The 23379-nt window shown below is 41.4% G+C and overlaps 1 protein-coding gene across 1 annotated transcript; it reads right to left on the reverse strand.

Moving 5' to 3' along the window:
- Positions 1-21225: 21225 nt before the first annotated feature.
- On the reverse strand, positions 21226-22446 carry LOC126481717 (piggyBac transposable element-derived protein 4-like). The gene has a single exon (XM_050105669.1). The coding sequence runs from the start codon at positions 22444-22446 to the stop codon at positions 21226-21228; it is 1221 nt and encodes a 406-aa protein (XP_049961626.1).
- Positions 22447-23379: the final 933 nt, after the last annotated feature.

Consider the following 23379-nt stretch of genomic DNA (forward strand, 5'->3'; position numbering starts at 1 on the left):
TGTTAACTTAGCATGATGAAATGTATGATAAGATAAAAGAAATTATTTAGGTAGTAAAGGGAGATGAAAATTTAATGGTCATGGGTGACTGGAATTTGAGAGTAAGAAAAGGGAGAGAAGGAAACATAGTGCGTGAATATGGATTGGGGGAGAGAAATGAAAGAGGAAGCCGTCTGGCAGAATTTTGCACAGAGCATAACTTAATCATAGCTAACACTTGGTTCAAGAATCATAAAAGAAGGTTGTATATATGGAAGAATCCTGGAGATACTAGAAGGTATCAGATAGATTACATAATGGTGAGACAGATATTTAGGAACCAGATTTTAAATTGTAAGACATTTCCAGGGGCAGATGTGGACTCTGACCACAATCTATTGGTTATGAACTGTAGATTAAAACTGAAGAAGCTGCAAAAAGGTGGGAATTTAAGGAGATGGGATCTGGTCAAACTGACTAAACCAGAGGTTGTACAGAGTTTGAGGGAGAGCATAAGGGAACAATTTACAGGAATGGGGGAAAGAAATACAGTAGAAGAAGAATGAGTAGCTTTGAGGGATGAAGTAGTGAAGGCAGCAGAGGATCAAGTAGGTAAAAAGACGAGGGCTAGTAGAAATCCTTGGGTAACAGAAGATATACTGAATTTAATTGATGAAAGGAGAAAATATAAAAATGCAGTAAATGAAGCAGGCAAAAAGGATACAAATGTCTCAAAAATGAGATCAACAGGAAGTGCAAAATGGTAAGCAGGGATGGCTAGAGGACAAATGTAAGGATGTAGAGGCTTATCTCACTAGGGGTAAGATAGATACTGCCTACAGGAAAACTAAAGAGACCTTTGGAGAAAAGAGAGCCACTTGTATGAATATGAAGAGCTCAGATGGAAACCGAGTTCTAAGCAAAGAAGGGAAAGCAGAAAGGTGGAAGGAGTATATAGAGGGTCTATACAAGGGCGATGTACTTGAGGACAATATTATGGAAATGGAAGAGGATGTAGATGAAGATGAAATGGGAGTAACGATACTGCATGAAGAGTTTGACAGAGCACTGAAAGACCTGTGTCGGAACAAGGCCCCGGGAGTAGACAACATTCCATTGGAACTACTGACAGCATGGGAGAGCCAGTCCTGACAAAACTCTACCATCTAGTGAGCAAGATGTATGAGACAGGCGAAATACCCTCAGACTTCAAGAAGAATATAATAATTCCAATACCAAAGAAAGCAGGTGTTGAGAGATGTGAAAATCAACAAACTATCAGTTTAATAAGTCACAGCTGCAAAATACTAACGTGAATTCTTTGCAGACGAATGGAAAAACTGGTAGAAGCCGACCTCGGCGAAGATCAGTTTGGATTCTGCAGAAATGTTGGAACACGTGAGGCAATACTGACCCTACGACTTATCTTAGAAAATAGATTAAGGAAAGGCAAACCTACATTTCTAGCGTTTGTAGACGTAGAGAAAGCTTTTGACAATGTTGACTGGAATACTCTCTTTCAAAATCTAAAGGTGGCAGGGGTAAAATACAGGGAGCGAAAGGCTATTTACAATTTGTACAGAAACCAGATGGCAGTTATAAGAGTCGAGGGACATGAAAGGGAAGCAGTGGTTAGGAAGGGAGTGAGACAGGGTTGTAGCCTCTCCCCGATGTTATTCAATCTGTATATTGAGCAAGCAGTAAAGGAAACAAAAGAAAAGTTTGGAGTAGGTATTAAAATCCATGGAGAAGAAATGAAAACGTTGAGGTTCGCCGATGATGTTGTAGTTCTGTCAGAGACAGCAAAGGACTTGAAAGAGCAGTTGAACAGAAGGGACAGTGTCTTGAAAGGAGGATATAAGATGAACATCAACAAAAGCAAAACGAGGATAATGGAATGTAGTCGAATTAAGTCGGGTGATGCTGAGGGAATTAGATTAGGAAATGAGACATTTAAAGTAGTAAAGGAGTTTTGCTATTTAGGGAGCAAAATAACTGATGATTGTCGAAGTAGAGAGGATATAAAATGTAGACTGGCAATGGCAAGGAAAGCGTTTCTGAAGAAGAGAAATTTGTTAACATTGAGTATTGATTTAAGTGTCAGGAAGTCGTTTCTGAAAGTATTTGTATGGAGTGTAGCCATGTATGGAAGTGAAACATGGATGATAAATAGTTTAGACAAAAAGAGAATAGAAGCTTTCGAAATGTGGTGCTACAGAAGAATGCTGAAGATTAGATGGGTAGATCATGTAACTAATGAGGAGGTATTTAATAGAATTGGGGAGAAGGGGAGTTTGTGGCACAACTTGACAAGAAGAAGGGACCGGTTGGTAGGACATGTTCTGAGGCATCAAGGGATCACAAATTTAGCATTGGAGGGCAGCATGGAGGGTAAAAATCGTAGAGGGAGACCAAGAGATGAATACACTAAACAGATTCAGAAGGATGTAGGTTGCAGTAGGTACTGGGAGATGCACCTCAACCATGGCCTCGGAATTAATCCATTTAAAGAGATTTCAACTTTGCCCAGGTGTAGCCCATTTAGTGCATTCCTTAACCCATCAATTAATCTTAGATGTAATCTGCAACAGAACTTGTGTTAATATCACATAGTAGTTCATGGAGAGCTACATCAAACCAGTCTCAGGACTGTAGACAACAACAACAACAATAACTTAGCATAAATCAACCTAACCTCAAAAGAATACAAGGCAGCTGGGCTGGGCCAATTCACATATAGGTTGCACTTATATTATTAATTATTTATTTAAAAACAAAGATTCTATGACTTACCAAACGGGAAAGCGCTGGTAGATAGACATAATAAAAAAACACACAAACACACACACAAAATTTCAAGCTTTCACAACCAACGGTTGCTTCGCCAGGAAAGAGGGAAGGAGAGGGAAAGATGAAAGGATGTGGCTTTTAAGGGAGAGGGTAAGGAGTCATTCCAATCCCGGGAGCAGAAAGACTTACCTTAGGGGGAAAAAAGGACAGGTATACACTCACACACACACACATATTCATCCACACACATATACAGACACAAGCAGACATATATATTGGCCTTTAAATATGTCTGCTTGAGTCTGTATATGTGTGGATGGATATGTGTGAGTGTGTGTGTGTGTGCGAGTGTATACCTGTCCTTTTTTCCCCCTAAGGTAAGTCTTTCTGCTCCCGGGATTGGAATGACTCCTTACCCTCTCCCTTAAAACCCACATCCTTTTGTCTTTCCCTCTCTTTCCCTCTTTCCTGACGAAGCAACTGTTGGTTGCAAAAGCTTGAAATTTTGTCTGTGTGTTTGTGTGTTTTTTTATTATGTCTATCTACCAGCGCTTTCCCGTTTGGTAAGTCATGGAATCTTTGTTTTTAATATATTTTTCCCATGTGGAATGTTTCTTTCTATTTTATTTATATAATTATTTATTTATTTTTATGTTATTCATATTCTGCGCATAAAACTCTTTATAAAGTCAAAAATTCCTGTGAATACAGTATTCATAGAATACAGTATTCATAGAAACAAATTACTTTGATCTAAAAACAATTTTACCAAAGAATTATTTTTCAAAAATTTAAAAAGTGCTTTGTAGTACTAGGAGAAAGTTTACCAAATTCTAAATATTTTCGAGTCCTTCAAAACAAGATTGGATTCACAGATGTTTCTGCATCTCAGCCATGGCCTCGGAATTAACCCATTTACAGAGATTTCAACTTTGCCCAGGTGTAGCCCATTTAGTGCATTCCTTAACCCAGAAATTAATCTTAGATGGAATCTGCAACAGAACTTGTGTTAATATCACATAGTTATAGCATTAATGATCACAATAACCAACTTTTGATAGCACAACTGATGTAACATGTTAATAACTTCTCAAGTAAATTCAGTTAAATTGATCATTTAGTAAATGAAACATATAGTAGTTCAGCTAAAACCACCTAGGGGCTTTCTTTCTTTGCCAAATAACCCATTTCCCCACAGCCACTTAATACCAGCCAATAACACATTTATGTTATAGTAACTCAAGGCTGGCATGCAATAAATAAACTGAAATGATATGCTACCTTTTCACTTTGAAGATACAACACAGTGTAAGCACAATATCTAAATTGCTGTAGTGGTCTGCTGTATATTTCAAAGAGAGCAATGAAGTAAGCTCAAATGACAGGTGGAAAGTCAAAGCAACACAGCCAGCCATATTCAAAACATAACTTCAGTCAATATTGCCCATTTCAAGTGCAGTTCTACCCAGCACACACAAAAAAGCAGAATGCAGCCACAATACATTACTTTATAATTCACTGCTCTTGGACAAACAACATTCCCAATATTGCTTAGATAACCACTGCAGATTGTGCTATCCATTCTTGTGTTTTGGCTTAAAGCTCCATCATCCAAAAACAATGACTTGTGGCTTTCAAAAAACAGCTCCTCTCTTCACAAGACACAACCTTGTATGTAGTAATTGAGTTGGCATTAAGGCATTAGCAAAGAGAAGAGAAGCCGAGGAGGGCTGGCTATGAGGGGCAGATTTTGCTCAAGACAAAGTACAGTTTGAAGAAGCATCAAGAACTACACAAGCAACCCTGAGGAGAGCAAAGAGAATGTACATGAAAGGAGTGGTTGTTTGGTTAATTTGGGGGAGGGTATCAGACGGTGAGGTCATCAGTCCCATCAGGTTAGGGAAGGCTTTGGAAGGAAGTTGGCCATGCCCTTTCCATCCCAGCATTTGCCTGAAGAAATTTAGGGAAATCACACAGAACTTAGGCAGGATGGCCAGGCATGATTTGAACTGTCATCCTCTTGAATGCGAGTCCAGTGTACTAACCACTGTGCCACCTCGCTCGGTGTACATCGAAGGAATGATAGAGGTGGCCCAACAAGGTTTCCTGGGGAAAGAGGTGCAAAAGGTGTACCAGAAGATTAACACTGATCTCCTCCTCCACACCATCCATTTTCTCTTGCTATTTATACTTTCTTTTGTGGCGGCGTTCGTAGCGACAAGCAATCCGCTGTAGAAACGGCTTACGAAGTCACCGCCACACTTTTAGTAGCGGGCCGACCGGTCCGCTGGAACAGTGAACAGAAAGAGGAAAACCCAAACACTCTGATTAAATAAAAGTCGGTACTTATCTTTATTAATGAAGATACAGCAACACAGTAGTGAACTCCGTGTCTACAGAAATCTGTCTAGTTCGAGTCGGAGCGGCTAGGTCAGCGTCGGCTGACGACAAACAACAACTCTGCTGTGATGAACACACAACTGACTAGCAAGTACACAATTTGGTGGCGAGTATACAACTGAGCGGCGAATACAGAACTGTCCTAACGCTCGCGACTCCAGCGCTTAAGAAACCAGAAGCCAGCAGTGGCGCGCGCAGACTTGCGGCGATTTCCTTTCTCGCTGGCGCTGCTTACGGCGTCCGGACTTTGATGCTGCCAACCTTTTGGCAGCGGGCTCGGGTGGCATTACTGGCTAGGATATAACACTTTCTTTGGTTTCCTACTGTTGACATTCCCCTTTCACTATTAAATTTTTGTCTCTGTAAGGGGAGAATCCATCAAAAAATTTGCTTTCCTTCTACTTTGCCAATTTCAGCTGAACTTTAAAATCATGTCTATCACGTACAGATGTACAGTACCTAAGCTTTGAGGTCCAAAACTTAATTGCTTTTAGAGTTGTGACTTTTTAATATGATGTTAATGGTATTTTTGAAAACCAAATTTTGTGACATGGACCTCAATTTTTACATTCCAGATATTTTAGGTACATTTACAGGACATTGACCAACAGTTCTAGGCATTCATTTTATGATAAATGTTATCAGTTTACTTTCAGTAAGTTTTTTGAGTTTCAAACTTAAATTTTATTTTAATTATCGATACATCGATGTGGCAATGAAACAGACAAACTATGTTTTTGATAATATTGATGCATAGAAGTATGCAAATAGCTCAAGGCTACTTCCTACAAAAATTTAGTTGATATTAGTTAATATTTAGGATGATAAAGTTGGCTTTGAACAAAGTTACTGGAAAATGGATTTTATACTTAGACCAAAAACTAACTGAGCATCTAGACAGTAAGTGATATGTGTACCAAATTTCATTGAAATCAGTCCAGTGGTTTTCAGAGAAAATGTAGAATGCACACACACACACACACACACACACACACACACACACACACACACACACACACACACACACATATATATATATATATATATATCATACATATTTATAAATAAGTATATAAATACTTTGCACAATCAGGCCGTACAAGGCTCCTCTTCCACTGGATTCTGTTTTGTTGTTTCTGTTGCCAGTCACCCTCTGTGCTGATCTGCAGAACAGATACCATCTCTCCACCTTTTCTTTAGTCTTTCTAGTGGTCTTCTTCTGCAGGGATTTCAAAGGCCATCAGTGTTCATCCACCCAAGTGACATGTCCTGCCCGTACTAGCCACTTGCTTATCATCAGGCCAACAATGTTTGGTCTATTATAGATTTCATCCAACTCACAATTATGCCAGATCGTCCATTGTCCAGTGATCTTGTCTTGTACAGGACCATAGACCTTCCTTAAGGCTTCCCACTCAAAAATAATCTTTTTATAAATGCTCCAAGTTTTGCAACCATACAGCCCTATGGGTTGGACAGTGTTTTGTGCAACTGGAGTCTGAAATTTCTTTTACAGACTGTGTGATTTAAAATGCTGACTTAGACTGAATTATGATTGGTTTGTGGCTTGGATCCTTGCTTTAATTTCTGCCTCACATTATGCATCCTCTGTAAAGATTGCCTACAGGTCTGTAAAATTATGAAACCAAATGTATGATCAGGTTCTGGGTCTCAGCTTGAGTGGGTCTCTTGAATAGGCATGGGTTCTGCTCATCAGCAGATACTTGGTCCTTGATTCATAATGGGACTGATTCTGCTCACTGCTGCCTCCATGCCATTGCTCATCCACATCAGTTCTTCCGTAGACCTGGACAACAGGGCCACATCGTCGGAAAATGCGAGGTGTGTGACTTTGTCACCCTCTACTTTGATCCCCCCCTCAAAGTTCTTGTAGAAAGCTTCTCCCACTATCTTTCAAGTGTCCGATTCAATAATATTGGTGACACACCATTTCCTTGTCTCAACCATGTGTACATGTAAAAGCTCTCTGAAAATTGGTTAGGCAATTCAAATGGCTCTCCTGGTGGATGATTGTATGCACTCTTAAAATTTTATGAAGAGCACATGCAGGTCTTTGACACATTCCCACATCTCTTCAGTGAACAGTCACAGCACACAGATGTTGTCAATAATTAAATGGTCCTTTATGAAACACTTTTGATAACCATCAATCACATCTTCTGCAAACAGCTGGATTTTATCCAGTATACAGCCAGACAAGATCTTACAGCAGACATTCAGGAGGATGATTCCTCTGTAGTTGGTGCAGTCCATTTTGTCAGCTTTCTTGTATATAAGAGCAGATGACCACTGTATTGCAATCTTTCGGGGTCTCTGCCAAATTCCAGATTCTCTTGATTAGTTCTCTTGAAACACAACTAGCTCTTTATACTCATGAAGTAATAAGTGCTATTGACAAGGGATGTCAAATTGATTCCATATTTTTAGATTTCCAGAAGGCTTTCGACACCATTCCTCACAAGCGTCTTCTAATCAAACTGCGTGCCTATGGAGTATCGCCTCAGTTGTGTGACTGGATTCATGATTTCCTGTCAGAAAGGTCACAGTTCATAGTAATAGATGGAAAGTCATCGAGTAAAACAGAAGTAATATCCGACGTTCCCCGAGGAAGTGTTATAGGCCCTCTATTGTTCCTGATCTATATTAATGACATAGGAGACAATCTGAGTAGCCACCTTAGATTGTTTGCTGATAATGCTGTCATTTACCGTCTTGTAAAGTCATCAGATGACCAAAACGACTTGCAAAATGATTTAGATAAGATATCTGTATCATGCGAAAAATGGCAATTGACCCTGAATAAGGAAAAGTGTGAAGTTATTCACATGAGTACTAAAAGAAATCAGCTGAATTTCAATTATGCGGTAAGTCACACAAATCTTAAGCCTGTAAATTCAACTGAATACTGAGGGATTACAATTACAAATAACCTAAATTGGAATGATAACATAGATAATATTGTGGGTAGACCAAACCAAAGACTGTAATTCATTGGCACAGCACTTAGATTAGATTAGTACTTGTTCCATAGATCATGAATACGACACTTCATAATGATGTGGAATGTGTCAGGTTAATAAAAGGTGTCTATACAAGATATTACATTACACAAAATATTACATGACACACACTTTTTTTGTTGGGGTTGGGAAATTACCCACTTACTATATCCAAAAATTCATCTAATGAGGAGAAGGAGTTGCCATTAAGAAATTCTTTCTAATTTCCTTTTAAATGCTATATGGCTGTCTGTCAGACCTTTTATGCTATTAGGTAAGTAACCAAAGACTTTTGTGGCAGCATAATTTACCCCCTTCTGAGCCAAAGTTAGATTTAACCTTGAGTAGTGAAGATCATCCTTTGTCCTAGTGTTGTAGCCATGTACACTGCTATTACTTTTGAACTTGTTGGGATTGTTAATAACAAATTTCATAAGTGAATACATATATTGTGAGGCTACAGTGAAGATTTCTAGCTCTTTAAATAAGTGTCTGCAGGATGACCTTGGATGAGCTCCAGCAATTATTCTGATTACACGCTTTTGTGCAATGAACACTCTTCTACTCAATGTTGAGTTACCCCAGAATATGATGCCATACGAAAGCAGAGAATGAAAGTAGGCGTGGTAAACTAATTTACTCAGATGTATATCGCCAAAATTTGCAATGACCCTAATAGCATAAGTAGCTGAACTCAAAAACGTTTCAGCAGATCCTCAGTACGTTTTTTTTTTTTTTTTTTTTTTTTTTTGTTTTTTTTTTTTTTTTCTTCCAGTTCAACCCCTCATCAACTTAGAAGGTGCAACAGGTCTACCAATGAGACTGCTTACACTACACTTGTCCGCCATATTCTGGAGTATTGCTGTGCGGTGTGGGATCCGCATCAGGTGGGACTGACGGATGACATCGAGAAAGTACAAAGAAGGGCAGCTCGTTTTGTATCATCGCGAAATAGGGGAGATAGTGTCACAGACATGACATGTGAATTGGAGTGGCAATCATTAAAACAAAGGACGGAATCTTCTCATGAAATTTCAATCACCAGTTTTCTCCTCCGATTGCGAAAACATTCTGTTGGCACCCACCTACATAGGGAGAAATCATCATCAAGATAAAATAAGAGAAATCAGGGCTCGCACGGAGAAGTTTAAGTGCTCGTTTTTTCCGTGTGCCGTTCGAGAGTGGAACGGTAGAGAGATGGCATGAAGGTGGTTCACTGAACCCTCTGCCAGACACTTTATTGTGAATAGTAGAGTAATCACGTAGATGTAGATGTAAATGTAAATTTTCTTGTGGGGTCTCTCTCCTCCAACTTAATGAATTCTGTCTGGATTCCATCTTCTCTTGGACTTATGTTCTTCTTCAGCTTCATATCTGAATCTTTATTTCCTCCAGTGTAGGTGGTGATAATCTCAATCTACAATATCAGAAGGCCGAAATTCAAGCAGATCTTTGGGTTCATCACAGTTGAGGAGCTCCCTTAAGTATTGTTTCCATCTCTCAGCAATGTTGAACTCATTGGTGAGTATGGAATGAGACAACATGCCATCGTACATAGCTCTTTGTGCAGAGCTGGTCACTAAAATGTGTTTTCCGACAGCCAATGATGGGATCCACAGTATCAAGAGCCACTTTGTGTTTTATTACAATAATTAGAAGTAACTGAGATCAGAAGCTACGCAACTGAACCTGTAATTAATGTCACGAAAATATTCAGTTTCCTTTCCCAGCTGACTGATGGCAGACGAGGTCCATCAACACTAATAACACTGGTAAATAGCCAGTGTGGAATTTGTCAATAACCTGCATTTAATACATAGATTTAGGGCAAGATTTATTAATAAAGAAATATAAGGGAATTTCATGTTTTTATTTTAGGAACGTCAAATAATTCACTTGCCAGAACCTGAAACTATTTGGAATTACTCGATCTGAAAATACTAAATATAATAATTGCAAATATTATTCACAGATATCACTGAACTTCTGAATCGTCTCAGGAGTGTTTGTTTATATCGTCCGCCATCTTTTTGTTAGGCAAAAAGTTTCTCTTGGTGTTAACGAAGTGTATGTTGTGAGTGTAAAATGGTTATTTCGTGCTCTACACACAACTGTACGAACCGGTGGAACAAGGAAAGTAATTTAACTTTCCACAGGTAATAATTGAATGTCAAGAAATGACAACAATCTCGTAAATATCTTGGTCATTGTCTTGCATGATACAATGTGTCTTCTGTTTTGGACAGGTTTCCTCTGCAAAAAGGCGATTTGCTGAAACAGTGGGTCATTGCCACCAAACGCAAAGGTTCCACGCCTACAAGGGCTAGTTTCTTGTGTGGAGATCACTTCTTGGAAGAAGATTATTTAGTAAGGCCTGGTACTTCGAGAAGGCATCTCAAGCCTGATGCAGTGCCATCACAGTTTGAGTTTCCGACGCATTTAATGCCCAAGGAAAAGCAACCAAGGCGACAGATTAGAATAACAACTGAACAGCCTACTGTAGAAACCCATGATTATATTGAACAGGTTGTCACTTCACATAAACATTGTTTCTGTTTTCAAACAAACATGTTTTCTCATAAGTACTTGCCAAACTTTGTTTCATGCCTATACTACTTGTATTCAATTCTTGTTTCAGTTTTCTCAGAGTTGTGAAACATCTAAGGAATGTGGATCTCAAACACAAATAAAAATGATTGTATGGGAGCCTTTATATTTTATGAAGTAACAATTTTTTCATGAGATGAGAAAACATTTTATTTTCCAAGCACAGATCAAAAACTGACAAGAATAAACAACTCGTAACCAAGCCGACTACGGCAAAGATAAATATCTATCAGCTGCAGCGTTCACCCGCTGTTTTTGGCGCAATGGATAAATGACTTCGCCACATCAGCCCCCCTCCTTTTGAAACCGGCTGCACCAGGTATGTGGGGAAACTTGCACTTGATTTTTCTACCAGCTCTCGTGAAAACATCTGGTGCAGGCAATGGCTGCTCCTGTTCTGCACTTGCTGCTTCGTTGTCCTCTTCTGAAACCGAGGGCTCGGCGAGACTCTGTGCTGTTTCTTTGGCCTCCACGTTTGGGGGTGATTTTGCAGACCGAGGAAGGAGTGTACCCTCTTCGGTGTAAGCAGGTTTAAGCCGCTCAATTGAGACTGTCTTTTCTTTACCATCCTTATCGATTTTGAAGCTGTGGCTTCCTCTTGTGATTACCCTGTATGGTCCAGAGTAAGGCGAAACAAGCGGCGGGCGCACCGTGTCATCCCTAAGTCACACGTGGGACGTTGCTTGCAGGTCTTTATGTACAAACTCTCTCTGGTCTCCATGTCTGACAGGGTTAGTGGGTTTGATGTTTCTCATTCTAACGCTGAGTTGTCTCGCGAATTGCGTGCATACCTCAGGGGCGAACGGCTGTGTAGATGCTGGAACGATAAATTCTCCAGGAACCCTCAATTGCTCGCCATAAACCAATTCTGCGGAAGAGCATGTAAGTCCTCCTTCACGGCCGTTCTCAATCCGAGTAGGACCAGCGGTAGTGCTTCAAGCCATGAAGTGGAACTACACATTAATGCAGCTATGAGCGTGCGGTGTAGTCGTTCCACCATTCCATTACTAGATGGATGATAGCTTGTGGTGCGTAGGTGGTTGCACCCGCACAGTAGTAAAAGTTCATTGAAAAGTTGGCTTTCAAACTGCCTTCCGCGATCTGTTGTTATGTTTTGAGGAACGCCAAACCTGGAGAACCATGAATGCAACAGTGCTTTTGCAACCGACTCTGCAGAAATGTCTTGTATTACAACTACTCCTGGCCACCTGGTAAAACGATCAATGATTGTGAGCAAATAGCGTTGTTCTGAAGAGCATGATAGCGGGCCCACAATATCCACATGTATAAGTGAAAATCTTGCAGATGGCGCCGGGAAGTCAGCAATAGGTGCAAAGACATGTCTGCTGATTTTATTACGCTGGCATGTTAGGCATGCACGCGCCCATGCACGACAATCTTTTTGTATTCCAAGGCACACTACTTTGGAGGAAACTAACTAGGCTGTAGCTCGTACTCCTGGATGTGATAGGTTATGTAGTGCACTATAAATCTCGCGACGATATTGTTCTGGTATGTAAGGTCGCTCCTTTCCTTTTGCTACATCACACCAAATTCCGTCTGGAACATTTGGAACAGACACACGTCTGAGCTGCAGCGCAGTTCACTGTTCCTCTATTAAGGATCTTCTCGTTGTTTAGACGCTAACTCGGTCCAACGAATTGAATTTAAACTGGCACAATTCCTAGACAGGCAATCTGCGACCAGGTTGTCTTTTCCTGAAATGTGACGCACGTCAGTTGTGAACTGTGCAATGTACTCGACTTGCCTGCACTGACGTGGTGAATTGAGCTCTGTGTCTCGTTGAAATATAGCTACTAACGGCTTGTGATCGGTAAAAATTGCAAAGTGCCTCCCTTCGACAGACGTGCGAAAATGCTTTATGGCTAAGTAAATAGCAAGCAACTCACGGTCAATAGCACTCCATTTTTGCTGCTGTCGAGTGAGGTTTTTAGAGAAAAATGCGAGCGGCTGCCATCTGCCATCAACTTCTTGCTGTAGCGCTGCACCCACTGCTGTTTGGCTTGTATCAACCATGAGCGCCAAAGGGGCGCTCAATCTTGGATGTCCCAGTAGTGTTGCCCGAGAAAGACATTTCTTTAAGTCATGGAAAGCTGCTTCAGCATCTGGACTCCATGGAATTTTACGATTTCCTGTTGTATTTTTACCTGCAAGTAACGTTGTGAGTGGCTCTTGGGCGGCAGCTAATTTGGGTAAGTGACGTCTGTAATAGTTGAGCATGCCTAAAAATCTGCGAAGTCCTTTGTAAGTTGTGGGAAGGGGCATCTGTTGTACTGCTTCAACCAGCTCAGGCAAAGGTGACAGGCCTGCTGCTGAAACCAAATATCCCAGGAACTTAACCTTGCGTTTTCCAAACGTGCACTTTGTTTCGTTAGTAATTATGCCATACTCTGTCAGATGGCAGAAAAGCTGCCGCAGATGTTCGACATGCTGATATACAGAACCAGAGAATACTAAAATGTCGTCCATATAACTAAATACGAATGGTAATTCTCGAAGCACCTCATGCATGAATCTTTGCCATGTTTGGGCAGCGTTTCAGAGGCCAAATGGCATAAAATTGTACTCAAACAAACTGAATGGTGTGACAACTGCTGTTTTTTTAATGTCAGATGGAGCCATTGGAATCTGGGAAAATGCTTTGGCGCAATCAATCACACTAAATATTTTGGCATTGCTAATCGTACTGCTATAATCAGTCACATTGGGTACTGGATAGCGGTCGGGAATTGTGCGGACATTGAGCGCCCTGTAGTCTCCACATACTCTCCATGAATTGTCTTTCTTACGGACCATGTGAATTGGAGATGCCCATGAACTATCAGACCTACCTACAATACCTGTTTTTAGACGTCTGTCGAACTCAGCTCGCGCCGTGAGCAGCTTCTCTGGAGTCAGACACCACGGGCGGAAGGCAACGGGTTGACCTTGTGTCGTGCTGATGTGGTGTTGAGTATTGTGTCTGCATTTCCTGGTTGCGTTGACGGGTTCGGTAAGTGCTGGAAAGTCTTGAAGCAGTTTATGAAAAAGTGATTCCTCCGACAGTGCTCTGATATTGCCTACAGTATACGAATCGTTACGACTGTCGGGTGTCTTCTTGCGTGACGCACACGTGTGCGCCCCGCTTAGTTGCGGGTACGAAATCGTATCACAATATCCGGACGCGGATGACGCGGTAGAGGAGCCGGAAATCTTCATGTGGAAAGACACGGACACATTGCACTGCACTTGAACCGACGCGGAAGACGCAGTAGGCAATATCCCTTCTGTGGGAACTGTCACCAAACGACGGTTAACCAGGTCGGGCATAAGTCGGTAGTTCCGTAAAAAGTCCGCTCCAGTTATAGGACTTGGCACATCAGCAACCACAAAAGTCCATTTTGGATGGAAGTTGGAATTCAGATGTAATGCCAACTGTTTCTCACCATAGGTAGATATTCTGGAATTGTTTGCCGCAGTCAGCACACGTTGCGTTGTTGTCGTGAGTATATCACCTCTCTTTCTTGGATAAACACTGACTTCTGAACCTGTGTCAATCAGAAACTTCTCACCTGAAGAGAGGTCCAACACGAACAATCGGTGTGATTGGTTGACTGCAGATACCGTGGCGTTTTCATCTCTTTGAATCACGCTATGACTCGGGCGCCTATGTTGTTTTTGAACGTTAGCGCCCTTTAACGCCCGCCTTTTAAGTTTGGGTAGCTGCAGGGTTGAATACATTGACGGGCAGTGTTACTGAAGCGTCTGTGGTACCAGCACCATTGATCTGTCAAATCCTGTTGGATAGCATTTCTTCGTCTTTTCCAACTGCGACTTCGTAGCTGCTGGCGGAGTGAAGTTACTTGCACATTGAGTTTTGCCACTTGTGCTGCCAGTTGCTGTATGGTGGGTTCGGTCGATGAGCACTGCTGTTGGGAAGTATTATTGCATGTTCCTGGCTCACTGACGTCAGATTCCATCACACTACACGTTCTTGGGCCTCTATCCTGGCTGGAGTTGAATTCGGAACACGCAGAAACTTCGGTTAAGGTGTTTGCGATGGTGTCTGCCTTTTTTGCTAAGACTTGCAATGGTAAGTCTGTTTCTGCTGCAATGACGGCACGGATGTTGGCAGGAAGTTTACGAAGCCATATTAGACGTAAAGGCTCTTCAGGTAGGAGTTCCGGGCCGGCGAATGTACGTAAGGCTTTGAGTACTTGTGACGGAGTCTTGTCGCCCAAAACTTCGTATGCGAAAATTTTTTGTAGTCACACATCTGGTGACAACGTATAATGCTGTATGAGAGCTACCTTTAGCACAAGGTAATTTTGTTGCGACAAGGTTTCTTCTACTTGCTCTATCACTTCTAAATTTAGATGTGAAACCACTATATTAAATTTGTCAATGTTGTTAGACACCCCACGCTGCCGAAATATGCATCCAGCCTGCGTAAACCAAAGCTGGGGGCGCGTCGGCCAGAACGCGGAAAGCTTAACATTTCCGTGTCGCGCGTAGGTACTCCCATCTTTTGCGTTAACATCTGTCGTTCCGTTTTGTGGCGAATCAAAGGGCGTGGACCGTGATCCTTGGTCGAACAGACTGTAGTCTTCAATCTTGATTCCACTGCCCCATGCTTTTGTCTATGAATTCATTATTCTCGTTGGTATATATATTTTCTTTATGCTTCTGCTACGATTTTTCGGGGTCACCACTATGGTAGCCTTTATATTTTATGAAGTAACAGCTTTTTCATGAGATGAGAAAACATTTTATTTTCCAAGCACAGATCAAAAACTGACAAGAATAAACAACTCATAACCAACTACGGCAAAGATAAATATCTATCAGCTGCAGCTTTCACCCGCTGTTTTTGGCGCAGTGGATAAATGACGTCGCCACAATTGACAAGGCCACTGACATGCAGTTTTTTACCAGATGTTGTGGAGACACTGAGAAGAAAAGTCAAGAGCCTGCAGGAAAAAATTAGGAGAAGAGAGAAGAAAAACTATTCAATGAAAGACATCATAAGTGCTCTGAAAAAGAAGGGGCTCAGGTGGAATTAGTCTGCAATTTGTTGAATAATAGTGTGTCATCCAAGGGAAACAGGTACAAAACAGACATTAAAATGTTTGCAATGACGGTGTATTTTTACTCTCCTAAGGTGTATGAATATTTACAGACATTAATTCCTCTGCCTCACAAATCACTGATTTCTCGTTGGGCAGGGACTGTGAATTGTGATCCTGGCTTTTTAAGTGATGTGTTCAGGTACTTTGACTTTAACTATAAAGTGAGGGCTGAATTTAAAGATTCTAGCCTCATAATAGACAGTATGGCAATTAGAAAGCAGGTAGTGTGGGACCAGGAAACTAAGAGGTATACAGGTTTTGTAGATTTTGGAGGAGAAGCTGAACAATCAAAAGAAGTGAAAGAAGCTTCAGAGGCATTAGTTTTTATGTTTGTGTCCATAAAAGGTAAATTTAAGTGTCCTGTAGCGTATTTTTTAGTGAATGGCTTTGATGGTAGTGTGCAGGCGAAGTTAATAAACTCTGCTCTGGAGATACTAAGCAGTTCAGGCATCAGAATTCGGGCAGTCACTTGTGATGGCACAAGGACAAATATAAGTACTCGTCGTTCATTGGGATGCAGTATTAATTTTCATCAAAACGTTTTTTCTTCTCAGTTCCTTCACCCAGTTTCAAACCACAATGTTTACTGTGTTTTTGATATGTGTCATTTAGCGAAACTTGCTCGAAATGCATTAGCAGAAGTAGGTGTTATAGACTCTACAAATGGCCATATTAAATGGCAGTACTTAAAAGAACTAAATGAGTTGCAAATTGAGGAAGGCATGACATTTGCTAACAAGTTGTCAAGACAACATACACTCCTGGAAATTGAAATAAGAACACCGTGAATTCATTGTCCCAGGACGGGGAAACTTTATTGACACATTCGTGGGGTCAGATACATCACATGATCACACTGACAGAACCACAGGCACATAGACACAGGCAACAGATCATGCACAATGTCGGCACTAGTACAGTGTATATCCACCTTTCGCAGCAATGCAGGCTGCTATTCTCCCATGGAGACGATCGTAGAGATGCTGGATGTAGTCCTGTGGAACGGCTTGCCATGCCATTTCCACCTGGCGCCTCAGTTGGACCAGCGTTCGTGCTGGACGTGCAGACCGCGTGAGACGACGCTTCATCCAGTCCCAAACATGCTCAATGGGGGACAGATCCGGAGATCTTGCTGGCCAGGGTAGTTGACTTACACCTTCTAGAGCACGTTGGGTGGCACGGGATACATGCGGACGTGCATTGTCCTGTTGGAACAGCAAGTTCCCTTGCCGGTCTAGGAATGGTAGAACGATGGGTTCGATGACGGTTTGGATGTACCGTGCACTATTCAGTGTCCCTCGACGATCACCAGTGGTGTACGGCCAGTGTAGGAGATCGCTCCCCACACCATGATGCCGGGTGTTGGCCCTGTGTGCCTCGGTCGTATGCAGTCCTGATTGTGGCGCTCACCTGCACGGCGTCAAACACGCATACGACCATCATTGGCACCAAGGCAGAAGCGACTCTCATCGCTGAAGACGACACGTCTCCATTCGTCCCTCCATTCACTCCTGTCGCGACACCACTGGAGGCGGGCTGCACGATGTTGGGGCGTGAGCAGAAGACGGCCTAACGGTGTGCGGGACCGTAGCCCAGCTTCAAGGAGACGGTTGCGAATGGTCCTCGCTGATACCCCAGGAGCAACAGTGTCCCTAATTTGCTGGGAAGTGGCGGTGCGGTCCCCTACGGCACTGCGTAGGATCCTACGGTCTTGGCGTGCATCCGTGCGTCGCTGCGGTCCGGTCCCAGGTCGACGGGCACGTGCACCTTCCGCCGACCACTGGCGACAACATCGATGTACTGTGGAGACCTCACGCCCCACGTGTTGAGCAATTCGGCGGTACGTCCACCCGGCCTCCCGCATGCCCACTATACGCCCTCGCTCAAAGTCCGTCAACTGCACATACGGTTCACGTCCACGCTGTCGCGGCATGCTACCAGTGTTAAAGACTGCGATGGAGCTCCGTATGCCACGCCAAACTGGCTGACACTGATGGCGGCGGTGCACAAATGCTGCGCAGCTAGCGCCATTCGACGGCCAACACTGCGGTTCTTGGTGTGTCCGCTGTGCCGTGCGTGTGATCATTGCTTGTACAGCCCTCTCGCAGTGTCCGGAGCAAGTATGGTGGGTCTGACACACCGGTGTCAATGTGTTCTTTTTTCCATTTCCAGGAGTGTATTAATTATGTTAAAAAAAAGATGAATGTCAGCTTAGCAGTTCAAACACTCAATTCTAGTGTTGCAGATACTATAGATTTTTAGAGAAGAGCTGGCAATCCCAGATTCCATGGTAGTGAGGCAACAGTGTAGTTTTTGAGATTTATAGACAGAATTTTTGATGTCTTTAACTCCAGAAATCCTCTAGCTTCAGGATATAAAGCCAGCCTGAAACTCAGTAATCAGGCATATTGGCTTGATATTTTTCATCAGACAGAATATTATATAAGAAGTTTAAAAGTAAATAGTGTCTCTCCTGCAGCACCCAAGAAATACTTTTGTCTTTGGCATAATTTTGAACATGCATTCAATTAAAGCCATTGCACTGGAAATAATGACTAGGGAAAATTCTCCTCTGTAATATTTATTGACACATTTTCCCAAGATCATATTGAACTCTTCTTCTCATGTGTGAGATCTAGAGGGGGTTGGAATAACAACCCAAATTCATATCAGTTGAAGTGTGCTATGTGCACGTTGCTTTTAGGCACTAATGTTAGCACTATTGGGGGAAACTGTACAAATTTTAACACGTGTTCAATGGTACCTGTAGGACTGTATGATTTCCGAAGTAGACGAAGTAGAAAAAATGGTGCTCACTTATTGAAGAGGGTACTCTGTTTTCCACATACAAGCGGAACATTTTGTACTACATTGCAGGGTATGTTGCCCTCACAATTTCAAAACAAGTTACATGTAAGGACTGCCTCTACATTCTTAGGCCACCCGTTATATGTAATGACGCAACATATGCACTTCTTAGTACTGCAGAAAAGAGCTCATTCACAAAATTTGTATGCCGAGGCAAGCTTATTGAAACAAGTAGGCCCTAATGCTGTATACTCTGTAGTGGAGCACTCAGAAAAATTGTTTCAAATGTTTGTTGTCAATGGCGACATGAGGCAAAAGCATTTAATTAGTAAGATTGTCATGTGTGTTCTTAAAAAATTTGTGAACTATTCAGTACCTAAACTTCACCATGACTTCCATAATGAATGCGGAATTGAAGATTTGCATGAGAGACAGCTTGTACGTAAGATTGCATCCAGGTAAATTCAGGTGCGGCTGAAAACATATGGGAAAAGGTTTTCACTTGAGAAAATAGGTCACAATACAACTAGTGCAAGACAAAAACTCAGTAAGATTATTTTATTCAGTAATATGTAGTGTTGTGCCTGTAACATTGCAGCAGTGGTTAAAAACGTATATTAATAAATTTCGTGTTTCAATGTGTTTTTGTGTTCTCATTTCAATACCCTTGCCCATGCTTAATGTTTACAGTATTCATCATTTTACAAATGATAAAAAAGTACATAGACATATGAACATTACAATCAGAGTAACTTTTAACCAATCATAGTATGTTTGTACCAATTGCTATTCTTGTTTCAAATGGCTGGTGTTCCACCTGTTTGTATTATTTTGTACCAAATGTAACGTTTTTATTACCTCTGTGATTCATTCAAATGTCTTTCCACCTCCCTAAAAGTTCTTAGGCTTGTGATTTTTTTTTAATTGCTTTGACTGTGAAGTGAGCTTCTGACAGTGTTTTAAGTTGAACAAAGTCAGGTTGATACAAATACCTTGATATTGCAAAGTAAATCTAGAAACTGAATAAACACTGTTTTTACTTCTTATTAACACGTGATTTCCTTTTGTTGTGATGCAAATTTATTCAGAACATTAGATATGGGAAAATACTACGTTTTTTAAGACTAAAGTTACCCAGAATGACTGAGTAATTTTGTACCAGTATTAAAATTGAAATTTAATCCAAGAGAGCGTCTCTAGTACATATTTCCTCATTGCCAAGCACACCTTAGTAATACGGGTGAAATTTTGGTGTCTGTTGTGATGTAGATTATGTGTGCAGTACTTTCAAAAAGGCGGAAAAAAGTGGTGCAAAGTTACCCAGATTGACTGAACTGTTTATATACGTTAGCTCTCAGTTAAATACGCGCTTTAAACTAACCGATTTCATCGCATGTTCCACGTTGGTACATGTGAATTAGTTCACTAAAAGAAGAGAACAATTTTCGTGCCAGTGTCACACGTAATTTTGGTTGTTTCATATGGTGCCTGACAATAATTAGCATATTGTTGTAGATATCCAAATTCACGTTTAAATAAACCCCATTACGTTTTTTGCCAACACCAAAGCTGATGTCGCCACTGATAAGTCCATTACATATGTGAATAAAACTGTTCCTTACGCCTGGGAAAAATATTATTTCGCTTTTAGGTACTTTATACTTACGATATTACAGTAGACTTTTGTGTTTATGAGCGTAAAACGAAATTGGTAGTTCGTTGCTTTAATGTTAATCTAGTTAGTTTTATTATCGTCAAGAGTGTAGATACTTCCGAATGAAAACGATGGCCGCCTTTCTAACTAAAATATCACATACAGTTTCTTGCCTAACTGCAATATGGCGGCGCTAACAGACGACGGCACGCTGTGACAGCCGAAGTTCGCCATCTAGTTAGTATAGACTGGCCACATTTCGCACCACCTTACATGCACTGCGGACACACCTTACAAGAGCATTCCAAACAAATTGGGACCTTGCACTTGCAACACAAATAACTTGTCTTCCTCTTCTTTTTTGGTGGACAAATGCGAAATGTCTTTTTTCCATCCCTAGGTAGTTTGTCCTCCTTTTCCAGCTCTTCATGGAGATGTACTTCAGTTCCTAGAACTCGACCGATAGAAAATCTCAATTCTCGTGGGAGGCGTTTATTCATTATCCTTTCACGCAGTGAAGGTTCGATCAGTTCTTTTGCTAGGGTTTTCATGAAGTTCATCCTGGTAAGCACAATTCTTTCCTTGAATGACTGATGAACAATATATGCATTGACAACACTCATGTCAAGAATACGAAAAAACACAGCCATGGTCCAGCGTTGTGTGCGGCGACTTGAACAGTATATGGCACACTTTTCGTCTACAGTATCAACACCACCCTTTGTGTTTTTATAGTGGGCTATTGGTACAGGTTTTTTACTGTCCACATCATCTTCTATGGAGTGATGCATTGTTGATATAAGAATTACTGCTCTTCCTTTCTTAGGCACATGCGAAATCAGCGTGATGTGTTTGGTAAATCCATACAGCGTTGTTCCAACTTCACGTCTACGGTAAGGCAAAAAGATGCCGGAATTTCCTTTCGGTTCTTCCGCATTGTTCCCACTGTGTTCAAACCATTTTTCCGTAGCACGCCTGCAAGTTCTATTGACACACACCAGTTATCAGCAGTAATGATTTGGTTAGTATGTGCTATTGGCTTGCACAATCTGAGGACAGCCTGAGTGGGAACGGCGTATTCCTTCTCGTCTGGGGAAAGTCCTGCTCCATCAGGACCTTTTTCACAGCAGAGATAGGTGTTGAAGATGTAGTTAGTCCTGGAGTTGGCGAAGCACTGAAGCTTCTGGCCGCACTTCGCCGGTTCAGATGGAATATACGTTTTGAATTTACAGCGTCCTCTGAAACCGATTATCATTTCATCAACTGTAGCATGAGCCCCAAGAATATAGGATCGCTGCGAATTTTCGTTGAATTTATGTAGAATGTTTGTTGTACCAGCTGCTGGATCAGAAACCTTACGTAACTCCCTGTCATCAGGGTTGTCAAATCTCAGGCAGTTGAGAATTACAGAAAATCTTGCTGATGACATATTGATACTGAAAATATCACGGCCAGTCCCATCAGTACAAAAGAGAGAACGTATGTCTTCGTTATTCGATTTGAATACTGCAGTGTATATAAGAAGGCCAATGTAACTCTTCATTTCAGTCATTGTACAAGGTCTGACTTCTATTTTCTCCGTATTCGTGTATTTTCCATGAATTTTTTCAAGTTTCTCATTTGTCCCTGTGAGTATTTCGTTCAGCATATCATCACTGAAAATATAGCTCCAAGCAGTCAGTGGGTCGATCTGTGATTGTCCTCTGAATTTGTGTCGAAGTGCTGGTATCTTCAATATATTATGAGTTGGAATTCTGACATGCCTGTTTGGTTGTACTGCCGACCACTTGGACCTATTTCTGCCATAGAAGTATTTCCCAGCACGTTCCTCTTCTTCATCACTATCTGATTCTCCTTCATACCTTTCCTCGTCACTTTCACTCTCGCCAGACACACTGGATTCCGAATCATGTTCACTATGTATAATATCACCATCCTTCACATAAGAAAAGTCAAAATCGGATATGTCGCTCCCCACTTCATCAATAATTCTTGAAAGTTTTTCTTCAAAATTTGAATCGTCTGTTCTCACAAACGAAGGACCAGGGTTACCTGACATAGTTCCAAAGTTATTGTCACTGACAGATGCAAAGAACAAAACAACCACAACGAAAAGGAAAAATGTTCAGCCAGTCACTGACTTAAACTAAGACATTCGTCCGGTCCCGTGGACGTCGTTTCAAGTTTCAACAAAACAAAAGCAAACACAGCAATTGCAACAATAACTGCCGTGGCAACAAACAGCAGACAGAATAAGGAAACTACTGGGCCACCCAGCTCTTCAAGGTCAATAGCGTTCCTAGAAACAGGGGTGTGAAAAGTAGCGCGGTCCCAGGGACCGCACGACTGTAGTTAAGGGTTAAAATCAGTCACGGGAAGAAGGTAGATGTGGCAGTCGAATGGCACCGACAAGTACCTGTTGGACAATCCATAGATGTATTAGTGTGTGTGTAAGGAAGAACCACGGAGTTTATATGCAACTCTGTGCGTATTATGTCACTGACTATTGTTATGTGAAACAAGAACAATTGAAAAAAGTACTCTTAATGAGAATTAATAAACCCTTGGTAGAGACAAGACCTATTTTATGATTCATGTGAAATAGAGCCATGGTTATTAAGCCAGCTCTTTTATAAGTGTAATTAAATTTGTTTCTGACGTTGGACGGAGCGAGTGACTTACTGGAAGTCATATATGTATGTGGAAAGTGAGTTCAAATATACCGTTGGTTAACGAAATGTAAAGTTCGCGAATTACTTATTTCACAAGTAGAGAGAGGCTTAAATATACCCGTACCTAGCATCATTCTGCAGAAACGAAGTCAAGAGAGTTTTCCAGCAGCCAGCTAAGAAGATCGGCGCGAATGTCAAGTAAGTCATCTCGTATAAAAGAAGTGGGAAGTTTCTACTTCACACTTTAAACCACCATCATAAACATTAGAACGTGCCGACCTGTGTGAAGGGACCCGAGAAAATGGGAATTTTAAGTCAAA

This window comes from Schistocerca serialis, chromosome 5, assembly GCF_023864345.2.
Source record: "Schistocerca serialis cubense isolate TAMUIC-IGC-003099 chromosome 5, iqSchSeri2.2, whole genome shotgun sequence".
Lineage (NCBI taxonomy): Eukaryota > Metazoa > Arthropoda > Insecta > Orthoptera > Acrididae > Schistocerca > Schistocerca serialis.

What these genes read in the sequence shown, in the direction of transcription:
- LOC126481717 (XM_050105669.1), bottom strand. Translation starts at nt 22,446, where the DNA reads ATGTCAGGTAACCCTGGTCCTTCGTTTGTGAGAACAGACGATTCAAAT.